This window comes from Erpetoichthys calabaricus, chromosome 8 (genome assembly GCF_900747795.2).
Source record: "Erpetoichthys calabaricus chromosome 8, fErpCal1.3, whole genome shotgun sequence".
Taxonomy (NCBI): domain Eukaryota; kingdom Metazoa; phylum Chordata; class Cladistia; order Polypteriformes; family Polypteridae; genus Erpetoichthys; species Erpetoichthys calabaricus.
This window is the reverse complement of record NC_041401.2, coordinates 3,961,677-3,974,264: the sequence shown is the minus strand read 5'-3', so window position 1 is coordinate 3,974,264 and position 12,588 is coordinate 3,961,677. Positions and strand designations below refer to the sequence as shown.

Below are 12,588 nucleotides of genomic sequence, written 5' to 3'. Positions count from 1 at the left end.
CAACAGAGATGCAGTCTGCACAGTTAATCAGCAGCTCTAGTCAGGGTGTGCTAAACTGAAGTAGTGAGTCTTAAAAACTGAGACCGAAGGGGCATCTCTTATAGTAGCAGGCAGACCACTCCACAGTTTAGGGGCCCTGTAACTAAAAGCTCGACTCCCCATTGTTATTTTATTAATCCTTGGAACCATAAGCAGACCGGCATCTTGAGATCTTAATGTGCGCTCAGGTTTGTAAGTCATGATAAGTTCAGACAAGTAAGCTGGACCTCGGCCATTTAAGGCTTTATATGTTAAAAGAAGGATTTTGAAATCTGCCCTAAACTTAACCGGGAGCCAGTGTAAGGATTTAAGAACTGGAGTTATGTGTTCGTATTTTCTCGTTCTCGTAATAATTCTTGCAGCCGCATTTTGTATTAATTGGAGGCTGTATAAAGAACAGTTTGAACATCCAGTGAACATCGAGTGATCTGTTTCAATGCCACACCTAATTATGACCCAGTTGCTATGTAGAAATTTGATCTGTTGGTTTGCCTCAGTACTTTGTTAACTCGGGTTTCTATCGTTCTCCTGGTTTTGACCCTGACCTGCTTTACTGCGATTCTCGTTTTTGAGTTGTGGGAAGAAATCGGAAAAGACACAATCAGGGACCTAGAGATGTGATACAGCACCACCGCGACACCATCCTTGCATTGTTATTTATAATGATTTGTTAAGCAAGGAATATTGTCAAGTCCTCAAAATTAAACATGCTGTCTAAAACAGGGGTCGCCAACTCCAGTCCTGGAGGACCACCGTGGCTGCAGGTTTTCATTCTGAACCTTTTTCTAAATGAGCGCCCTGTTTGTGCTGCTAATTAACCTTCCATTTTAATTGAATTGCTTTTTTAAGATTTGTTCCCCTGAATTTGGGCGGCACGGTGGCGCAGTGGTAGCGCTGCTGCCTCGCAGTTAGGAGACCCGGGTTCACTTCCCGGGTCCTCCCTGCTGGAGTTTGCATGTTCTCCCCGTGTCTGCGTGGGTTTCCCTCCGGGCACTCCGGTTTCCTCCCACAGTCCAAAGACATGCCGGTTAGGTGGATTGGCGATTCTAAATTGGCCCTAATGTGTGTTTGTGTGTGTCCTGCGGTGGGTTTGGCACCCTGCCTGGGATTGGTTCCTGCCTTGAGCCCTGTGTTGCTGGGATTGGCTCCGGCAGACCCCCGTGAACCCTGTGTTCAGATTCAGCGGGTTGGAAAATGGATAGATTGATGGGTTCCCCTGAATTTCTTCACCGTTCCTCGGAACTGCTTCATTTCCTTCCTTAAATGGCGCCCAAACAGAAATGAAAGGTGAAGCGAGGGAGCCAACAGAAGACCACCTAAGTCAGGGCCTCAAACTCCAGCCAGTTTCGCTCCAGCCAGTTGCTTAATGAGGTGCCGATTCTTGTCGTTAATTAAACCCATTATTTAATTTTGTGGTTCATTAGCAGACATTTCTGAAATTGTTAAGTTTCTCTTTTCTAAGAGCTCTGGTCGAATGTTTTGTGGACCTGAGCAGATTGACATTCCTGAGACCTTCATCCTTCTTTATTTTCAGATATTGTAATTTGGACACCAGTTGTTTTGGCTCATTTTGTTTCTCGTTATTGTTTGGCTGCTAATTAAGGAAAAAGAAACAATTAAGGAGTCCGAGTCTTCAAGAACAAGTCAATTAAAATGAATGGAAAAGGAGTTAATTAGCAGCAAAAACAGGTCACCCATTAAGAAAAGGGTTAGAATAAAAACCTGCAGTAACGGTGGTCCTCCAGGACCGGAGTTGGCGACCCCTGGTCTAAAACACATTGCCTTCTAAAATTGATTTAATCATTTAACAGTTTTGGGTGTTTCTGAATCTGAACAGTAAAGGAGCAAATGTGAGAACCGGAGGTGTGAAACTCTTTTGCCTGAAAACCAGACGCCACGGAAAACTCTGCTTATTCTTTGACCCTTCTTCCATTCCCTTCAGTGTGGGGTTTCCTCATATTTAGGATAACCCTTTTAGTTTCCTCTATTTATTTAACCTACAGTGGCCAGAACAATCGGGCCTAAAAATGTGAAACTATTAGCTGACAGAATAAAGTAACGTGAAATATTTTGGTTCCAACGGGCGTGACATTTTAGATTTTAAAGAAGGGTATCCGGCCAACTTGATTTTGTATATAAAATGGTATAAATAAATAAATATAAAATAATATGAATAATATAAAATGGTGGTAGTGCTGCTGCTTTGCAGTAAGGAAATTGTGGGTTCGCTTCCCGGGTCCTCTCTGTGTGGAGAGCGCTTTGAGTAGTGAGAAAAGCGCTATATAAATGTAAAGAATTATTATTATTATTATTATAATCTTTTACAATAACGAGAGTGACAATAAATATGAACCTTGTTTAACTCTCCTCAGTGAAGTAAATAAGCAAGTTTATTTCCCTCGTTATTTAATGGCGTGGTTTTCCGTTGTTCCATTGTAATTTTTTCATAGCGCTTTCCAGTCGGCACAGACCTGTCAAAAATGTTTCATCTTCCTAAACAAGTCATATCACATCTCTTTGTAGAACCTGCAAAAATAGTTGAGAAAACCACCTCGATCAGCGTGACAGCAGGTGACCCTGCGACTTTGGAGTGCACCATAGAGGGCAGTCCTGAGCTTCAAATTAAATGGTTCAAGGACAGAAGAGAGATCACGTCCGGCCGCAAGTATAAAATGAGCTTTAAGGAGAATGTGGCCACTCTCAAAATCTTTTCGGCTGAAAAAGTGGATAGCGGGGACTATACCGTCGAGGTGGCAAACAATGTTGGCAGTGACCGCTGTTCTTCAAATGTCATGGTTTTAGGTTAGTAACAAACGCAGACTTTTCTCTGCTTCTTACTGGATCACTTGCCTCATGTTTTTGCTCTTCTGGTTTGACCGCTGCCTTCTCTTTTAAGAGCTCTCTTGTTATCCTTGTCATCAAACAGATCGGATTGTTCCACCGACTTTTACAAAACCACTCCGCAAAGTGGATGGAGTTGTAGGTTCTGCCGTGAGCATGGAATGCCGAGTTTCTGGTTCGCAGCCCATGACGGTGTCCTGGTTTAAAGATGAACAAGAGATATCAGCTGATGCTAAGTACCAGCCGGCTTTCAGAGAGAACACCGCATCCTTGGACATCAGTCACTTAGAAGCATCCGATGTTGGCAGTTATACGTGCCGTGCAACGAATGCTGCTGGAAGCAAAGAAACGACCGGAAGCGTGAATGTAAAAGGTTTGGCTGCTCAGTTCAATGCGCTTTTCCTTTCGCCGTCTCTAACTCACCTCCCATTTTTTTTTTACAGCTTTAGTCATCTCTTTGCATTGAATCTTATATACAGTAAATAACTGGCATATTTATTCATGTAAGTACACTGTAGGCAGGGCCGCAGCTAAGGATAGCGGTGTCTGATGCCTTAAGAGCCATGGAGAAGGAAGGAAGGAAGGAAGGAAGGAAGGATGGAAGGAAGGAAGGAAGGAAGGAAGGAATGATAGCCAACCAAAGCCTATTGTGATTTTTGGCAGGCGTGTTCCTTGAGACGTGAGAAGTGATCTTCCTGAATCCTTCATCAAAGGAGAAAGGAGTCCATTTTCTTTCATGAACCTTAAATTAAGGTAGCTGTGGCCCTCACAGAAGGAGACATGGATGAACTCATTTGAATCCCAGGCTTGGTGGAACATGTCTCCGAGTGTGGGGAGAGGCCGCAAACTCTGCCATGTCTTTGTAAAGAGGGTGAATGTTAAGTTAGGGGAACGTAATGCCAAGGGCAACTTCTCTTATTGGATCTTATTGGTTCTCCATGCATGTTTGTTTCTTATTCTTAGACTTGTTTGGCCATTAAGACAGTGTTGCATTAGTGGAGAGGTCTTGGAAAGTTTTTCATTCACCTTTAATGCTCCAACTCTTTTTCTTTTCCTAACTAAATCTTTAGAACCTCCTGTGTTCACTCTTAAACCGGAGTCACAAGATGTGATCCCTGGCTCCACTGTCATTTTGAAGAGTGCTTTTAGAGGAACCCCTCCCATGTCCATCAAATGGTTCAAGGAAGACAACGAGGTGATCACTGGTGGGGCGTGCTTCATCAGAAAAGAAAGCCTTTCCAGTTTCCTGGAGCTCCATTCTGTTAAACCTTTGGATTCAGGGAAATACACCTGCCAAGTCAGCAACGACGCTGGCAAGGTCTCGTGCACCGCTGTCTTATTTGTAAAAGGTGCAGCTGCTCTTCTTCTTATGCTTCCTTTCTTTATTTTCTTCTTTCTGGTCTCGTAACTCTGTTCTTTTGCAAGTGTTTCTAATCTCTTATGGCTGCTCTTTCAACACACAGAGCCACCAACTTTCACCAAGAAACTGGATGCCTCCAAACTTTTAATGACGGGCTCCTCGGTTCACCTGGAATGTAAAGTAACTGGCACTCCAGAAATCCAAATTAAATGGCTGAAGAATGAGAGTGAGATCAGTGCCGGGGATACGTACCAAATGTCTTTTACAGAAGATGTAGCATCCCTGCATATTTTCAATGCCAGCGTTGAAGAGAGTGGGGACTACATTTGTGAGGCGTGTAATGATGCTGGCACTGACCGCTGTAACAGCCTGGTTATTGTTAAAGGTACCAGTTTCATGTCATGTGTCCGGTGAAGGTAAGGTTGGCCAAACATCCGATATACTTAAAAAAAAATCTCCTTTTTTTGTTCTAGAACCACCCTCTTTTCACAAGGTGCTTGAATCCATGGATGTGGTCAAAGGCACTGATGTTATTTTGCAAGGCGAAGTGATTGGCACAGCTCCCTTTGATGCATTATGGTACAGAGATAGTAAGCCTGTCAGAAGTAGCAAAAAATATAAGATAATGTCCCAGAATGGAACCGTTAGCCTTCACATTCTCAAGTGTGACGCAGCAGACATTGGCAAGTACCAGTGCACGGTATCTAATGACGTAGGCACGGCCTCCTGTGACTGCGACGTGACATTGAAAGGTTGGTAAGGCGGGGTCGCAACTGGCTCCTGCCGAGGCTTTTGTTCTTCTTGTAAGGCTCAGAATTGCTCAATAATGTAACTTTTGTGTCTGCATTTCCTGCTCCACCAGATCCTCCATCCTTTATTGAGAAGATCGAGAATGTTAGCTGTCTTGTGGGGAGTGTGATTACATTACAGAGCATCGTTAAAGGCTCGCTACCAATTACGGTGTCATGGATAAAAGACGACAATGAAGTCATGGAGAGTGACAACACACAAATGACATTTGAGGATGGGGTGGCTACTCTCTACATGACCGATGTTGAGACGCTTCATGCCGGCAAATATACCTGTCAGGCCAAGAATGATGCAGGAGCTCAGAAGTGTTCAGCTAGTGTGCTTGTGAAAGGTCAGTCAGCACAGTGTACGATGAGATGACAGCGGTGGCCTCCTGACTGAAGTCCAAAGAGCACTCCAGTCCAAGTGTAAACAGATCAGGGCCATTACTGTGGAAGTGCAATTTTCAACAAGTCGATTAGCATCGAATGTAACTCGATTTAGACGCCATTCTGAGGCAGAGGCGTAGCTAGGGGTTTTCAGCGCCTGGGGACAACTGAAGATTTCGCGCCCCATCCTGTTTGCCAAAATGCAATGGGGAGGGGAAAACATTTCATTCTAAAATTTCGTAACATCAATCTGGATGCTGCGCCCGGGGACAGATGTCCCCTCTTGCCCAAGCTACGCCACTGTTCTTAGGCTGCAGTCCATCTACTCGGCCTACCTCTAACTTTTTTCCATTATGCGTTTCTAAATTATCGGAGTTGCTGAGCAGGCAGACTCAGTCCAGGAAGGCCACCTCAGATCTAGACGATTACCCAGAGGTCTCTACTCTTTAGGAAATTTAAAAGTTTCTGAATACAGTGATACCTTGAGATACAAGTTTAATTCGTTCCGTGACCGAGCTTGTAAGTCACTCTTATCTCAAAAAAATTTTCCCCATTGAATGAATTGAAATGTCATTAATCCGTTCCAGACCCCCAAAAACACTACAATTTTTTGTTACATGTTTTTAAATAAGAAAAATATACTTATAAATAACGAATATTGTATAAAAACACAATACAATAGAATGTACTGCAATAAACTGGTTTTATTAAGTACAGTACAGTACAATGCACAATGTATAATGTACGGCATTTACCTTGGAGATCAGACGAGTTGAAGATGCTGACGGAGGTGGTGGAGAAAGGCTGAACTGAATCCTAGAAATTTGATTCTGTTCATCTGGACAAAGTTTTTCAGTGGGAGCAATATTTCGAGACTTATCCAAGTCTCTTCCTCAGTCTCAATTGACTGCAGGTTTCCCCAACCTTATAAACAGTACCTTTGCTTAATCACAGAGACTAGCACCATTGACACAGGGCCAGTTGATCAGTGATATGCAAATTGTCCACTGATTAGTAGACGTGTGAACCATTCATAGAGGGTTGAGGAATGGCTGCAATCACAGCATTGTAAGATGGCGACAGATGTACCCTTAGGCCCCCTCCTCTGTTCAGAGATGGTCGTTCCTTTTTTACCTTTTAAGCAAAGGTACTATTTATAAGGTTGGGGAATCCTGCAGTCAATTGAGACTGAGGAAGAGACTTGGATAAGTCTCGAAATATTTCTCCCACTTAAAAACTTTGTCCAGATGAACAGAATCAAATTTCTAGGATTTCCTTACCTGGATTATTGAGCATGCATCGAGCTGAACTGAATGTTATTCACTGATTTTTGCCCTTTTCGCCGCACCTTCCTCACTTTCATCTGCAGGGGTTTTCGAAAAATACTTGTCCAATGAGGTCTGCTTCATCCTCCCTTTCAGAATGTTTCTAAAATGAGTCATGCAAGTGTCATTAAATAGCGCAGTCGCGTTCCCAGTTGAAACTTTTTCTGGGTGTTTCTTTTGAATAAAGTCTGAAAGTTTCTCCCACATTCCCAACATTTCCTTTATCTCACTTGTAGAAATAACTTCCTCCGCGTCACTTATTTCTTGCAAAACCTCCGTGTGCTGCTGCGTCTGTAGCTCCTTCGTTGTCAGTTCTTCAGAGTGCTCCTCGATGAGCTCATTGATAAGGGTTTGCCCTCCACATAACCTGCAGTGTTTCTTTCATAATCTTTTGTGACTTAAAGGCTCTGGGGTTTCCTGAATGATAAACGAGCAGTGGCTTAATCTTGCAGTCGCCGCTCGCATTGGCGCACAGTGCGAGGGTTAGCCTGTCCTTCATGGGTTTGTGGCCAGGCATCCTCTTCTTCTCTGCTGTTATATAAGTCCTCCTTGGCATCTTCTTCCAGAAGAGTCCTGTCTCATCACAATTGAAGACTTGCTGGGGGATGTATCCTTCGGCCGCTATAACTCCTGCAAAAGTTTTGAGGTAATCCTCAGCTGCCTTTATATCCGCGCTCGCTGCCTCACCATGCCTGACAACGGAGTGAATGCCGGTCCTCTTTTTAAAATTCTCGAACCAGCCCCGACTGGCTTTAAACACCTCGTCTGTTGAAGTGCCTGGGGTCGGCTGCTGCACATCTGTGTAAATAGCTCGTGTCTTCTCGCAGATTATAGCCTCCGTCACGGTATCTCCTGCGAGCTGCTTCTCCGTCAACCACACAATCAGCAGCTTCTCCATATTTTCATGGATAGATGTCCGCTGCTTAGAAATTATTTTAACGCTCTTGGCTGGCGTTATAGCCTTTATCGAGTCCTTCTGCTTGAGTATGGTGCAGATTGTAGAAGTGCTACGCTCGTACTGCTTCGCCAAATCGACTACACGCACACCTTGCTCATGTTTTTCAATACTTTCTTTCTTTATTTCAATGGACATCATTCGCTTCTTCTTCTCTGCACTGTCCTTCGCACTCACTTTCTTCAGACCCATAGTTGGAAAAACAAAGCTTTGCAAAATAACTGCTAGCACAACACTGAAGTTTCCACTGCGAGCTAACTGCTTAAAGTGAACGAGTGAGTCACGGGATGTTGGGGCATTCACTGTGGCGAGCTGCACGTGCTAGCGGTGGGCTGGGGTATCTGAAGCTGGCTCGTAACCCAAATTTTAGCTCTCAACTCAAAGCAAAAAATCGGCCAAGAGACTGCTCGTATCTCAAAAAACTCGTTAGTTGGGACACTCGTAAGTCAAGGTATCACTGTAATTTTAAAGCATAGGAACCAGCGAAGCTTTATATTTGAATATGACGCAAGAGATGAGTAATTTATCGATGTCTTTATTTACCACAGAACCTGCAAACATCACTGAAAAGGCGCAGTCCATCAGTGTTACGGTTGGAGACCCAGCTACCCTGGAATGTCGCTTTTCAGGCACCAAGCCTCTTAAGGCTGCCTGGTACAAAGATGATAAAGAGCTGAGCTCAGGCAGGAAATATAAAATCATAAGTACAGAGAAGTCATCTACAATAAAGATTCATTCAACAGACAAAAGCGATGCGGGAGAATATACTTTCAGAGTATCCAATGATGCTGGCAGCGCCTCGTGCAAAACCTACATCACAGTGCTAGGTTGGTAGTGGGATCAACAGTTTCATTATTTTAGGTGTGTTAAGCCGTGGTCTAAATGTTGTTATTTTATGTTGGCCAGATCAAATAATTAAGCCATCATTCACAAGGAAACTGAAACCAGTGGACAGCATTAAAGGCTCATTCGCTCATTTGGAGTGCCTGGTGTCAGGGTCCCTGCCCATGTCGGTGATCTGGTTCAAAGATGACAAAGAGATATCCGTCAGTGACAAATTCCAGTGCACTTTTTATGAAAATGCAGCATGTCTGGAGATTAACCGCCTTGACAGCTCGGACAGCGGAAGCTACACTTGCATGGCCACCAACCAGGCAGGCAGTGATCAGTGTAGCGGGCCTTTAATCGTCAAAGGTTGGCTTTATTGTTTCTTTCTTTCTTTCTTTCTTTCTTTCTTATCTTCATGACAAATGGCAGAATGTTTGAAAGTAAAGTTACCTCTGCATTTTCACACCTCTTTCCCCCTCCTCAATTTAATTTAGAACCTCCAACCATTACCGAGAAACCTCCATCCAAAGATGTTCTGCCAGGATCTAGAGTGCAGTTTAAGGTTCTTGTAAGTGGCACGCCGCCTCTGACTATGAAATGGTACAAAGATAACAAGGAGCTGATATCTGGGACAACTTGCTCTATCTGGAAGGACAACACTACATGTCTGTTGGAGCTGTTTTCTGTTAAGGTTTCTGACTCGGGAGATTACATCTGTAAGATCAGTAATGACGTGGGCTCCGATTCCTGCAAGACCACTCTTTTTGTGAAAGGTTTACTTCTCTCTTTTTTCATATTCTCAGATTTCTTCTACTGGCACATATTCAGATTGGGACTCGAGTTAAACACATCTGTTTTGTTCTGTTTTTAGAACCTCCGAAATTCATTCACAAGCCTGAGAGCCTTTCGTTAATGAAGCCTGGGCAGAGTAAAAAGTTTGAGTGCCAGGTAACTGGAACTCCAGTGATTACCGTCTCCTGGTATAGAGATGGCAGTGAAATCATCTCAAGTGGCAAATATCACATTTCTTTTGATAACTCTCTGGTGACTCTGGAGATAACAGGGGCGAGCGTAGACGACAGTGGCCTATACGTGTGTGAGGCACGTAATGAGGCTGGCAGTGACAGTTGCAGCGTTGAAGTTTGTGTGAAAGGTTAGTATGGGAGGATTCATCTCAGCTTTCAGGCCTTCTGATTTTCAGGTGAATACTGTGTTATGAAGCCATGCTTTATTCCCATATTCTATCAGGGCAGCACTTGGGGCATATTTTACGCTGCCATTTCCCGAGATAAAGGACTCCTTTACCCTCCATATGTAAACATGAGAAGATAGACTGTGGGCCATTTGGCTGAAACAAGCTGACACAAAGCTATCTCAGCTGTGTGCGATATGAGTTGGCTCTGAATTAAATTACCTTTTCAGTTCTATTACATTATTTAATACTGAAAACACCTGCAATTATACTAGCCTTCACCTAGTGCTCTCCTAGAAACGTTTGAGGTGGAACTACACCAAGGCACGGAGAAACGTTAATCACAATTCAGTTAATGATAGAAAATCAAGCGTCACAGAAAATAAGTGCGTTAAATCAACACTCCATGTCAGAGTATTGTACTGGTAGTGATCTAGCAGTGTAGGTCTTTCTGTGAAGGAAAACTGGGGGAACAGACATAGTCAGAAAAGTGTCAGAACCATAAGATTTACTGCTGAATGTCAAGGCCAAAATGAGAAGCAAAAAATCACAGGCATGAGTCGAAACCAAAAAGAGACAAAGCGGAGAGAACAACTGAAACAGCACTGAGAATCCGTAAACTCGTAGAGGGAAATGATCTCATAGGTGGTGTTTTAAACCTATCATGTTGTTAACACAAGTCAAAACATCTGGAGGCATGTCCCTAAACAAAACATGGGAGTTGCCATAATGAGGGGAAGACAAAATTAGCAGCGATCATAAATAGCCAAGAATTTGTAACAGTAGAGTTAATTCTAAATTATAATACTAATGGAAGAGTCCAAATGTAGGGTTAAAGAAACTCCCAAAAAACGAGTGGTCAACCTTTTAACTCTTTCAGAGCTGATGTTGACTTTTGTCGAAATTCAGGGGTAGAGGATGGTAAGGGGGCTATAAACTCGCCCTTATGTTTTAGTTTGACTCTCTTTTCTTGAAGGAAAGTTAGCTTTGTCGATTTGACCTCGCGTGGACGAGCAGTGAAGAGCAAACAGCCTCTAAAATGGTATCAACATCTGGTGAGACTGAAACAAATGTGCAAAGCAAAATACTCCATGGACATTTTACGTATTATCGCTGAATCGGACTCTGACTTTTCAGACTCTGAGTTTGATGCAAGCAATCTGGTGATGGAGATCGAAAACGAAACCGAGGTACCAGCATCAGCCTATCGGCCCCCAGCTGATCGTGGTGCTGAACATGTTCGTGTAGCTGATATGCATACAGCAGCGTTCGCCTAGGAGGACCACCACTTATTCCAGGGTTTCTCAACCTTTAAGTATTCGTGACCCAAGTTTTCATAACAGTTTTAATTGCGCCCCCCCTAATGTTTTTTTGAAAGGAGCTCACGAATACCAATTTATTCTTTTTTAATTAATGATATATCATAGATGCATATTTTATTATACCTACTTAACTTTTATCACCATTTATCTAACTCTATTATTTATTTTTCTAGTATCAGAATGTAGTTTAAGTTCATTTGTTTTGGTTTCAATAGATGTATTTTTCATATTTTCGATTGTTGTTTTTTTTTTTTTCACATCTTCACGTCCCCCTTTTTGTTACTTTGTGCACCCCTAGGGGGGCCTGCCCCACAGATTGAGAACCACTGTCTTAAATTATAATACTAATGGAAGAGTCCGAATGTAGGGTTAAAGAAACTCCTCAAAACGAGTGGTCAACCTTTTAACTTTTTCAGAGCTGATGTTGACTTTTGTCAAAATTCAGGGGTAGAGGATGGTAAGGGGGCTATAAATTCGCCCTTATGTTTTAGTTTGACTCTCTTTGGTTGAAGGAAAGTTAGCTTTGTCAATTTGACCTTGATTCCCTGCGCGTGAACGAGCAGTGAAGAGCAAACAGCCTCTAAAATGGCATCAACATCTGGTGAGACTGAAACAAATGTGTAAAGCAAAATACTCCATGGACATTTTACGTATTATCGCTGAATCGGACTCTGACTTTTTGGACTCTGAGTTTGATGCAGGCGATCTGGTGATGGAGATCGAAAACGAAAGCGAGGGACCAGCATCAGCCTATCGGTCCCCAGCTAATCGTGGTGCTGAACATGTTCGTGTAGCTCAGCGTTTCTCAACCTTTAAGTATTTGTGACCCGAGTTTTCACAACGCGCCCCCCTAACATTTTTTTGAATGGAGCCCACTAATACCAATTTGTTCTTTTTTAATTAATGATATATCATAGATGCATATTTTATTATACCTACTTAACTTTTATCAACATTTATTTAACTCTATATTTATTTTTCTAGTATCAGAATGTAGTTTAAGTTAATTTGTTTCGGTTTCAATAGACGTATTTTTCATATTTTCGATTCTTGTTTTCTTTTTTTCACATCTTCGTGCCCCCTTTTTTGTTACTTCGCGCCCCACAGTTTGAGAACTGCTGGTATAGCTGATATGCCTACAGCAGCGTTCGCCTAGGGGGACCACCACTTAAGATGACAAGAGGTACAAACCATATTGAGTCGCACTGCGACTGCCACAGTCACCCACCTGCTGTGCAAAGATAAAGAGGTAGCCGGCCCGTCGTGCATTCCTGCTGGCCAATGAGCCCCTCTGCACAGCCACTGCTGCCAGGGATGCCGAACAGGTGCCAACAGCAGTCTTGATTTATGTGTGAAATGAATACATTGTGTACTTTTCAGAAAACGGAGCTTTTTGGAAAAAATATTCAGCCCTCAAAGTGTTAAATTAACACAGACAAATGTGTAACAACATTATTAATGTACTCATTTATAACAAGTAAACTGCCATGATTGTACCTACGCCACCGTTATGCAAGTTCCGTTTTTCAGAGTGAATTGTACAGTCAG

General features: G+C 42.9%; 1 protein-coding gene across 1 annotated transcript in view; it reads left to right on the top strand.

Moving 5' to 3' along the window:
* The window catches only part of ttn.1 (titin, tandem duplicate 1), a 394,831-nt gene that overhangs the window by 131,710 nt on the left and 250,533 nt on the right, over positions 1-12,588 (top strand). Inside the window, 10 exon segments of the mRNA XM_051930464.1 lie at positions 2,563-2,841; positions 2,966-3,253; positions 3,951-4,229; positions 4,344-4,625; positions 4,714-4,992; positions 5,103-5,381; positions 8,247-8,525; positions 8,605-8,892; positions 9,021-9,299; positions 9,398-9,679. Of these exon segments, the coding sequence (XP_051786424.1) occupies positions 2,563-2,841; positions 2,966-3,253; positions 3,951-4,229; positions 4,344-4,625; positions 4,714-4,992; positions 5,103-5,381; positions 8,247-8,525; positions 8,605-8,892; positions 9,021-9,299; positions 9,398-9,679 (2,814 nt within the window).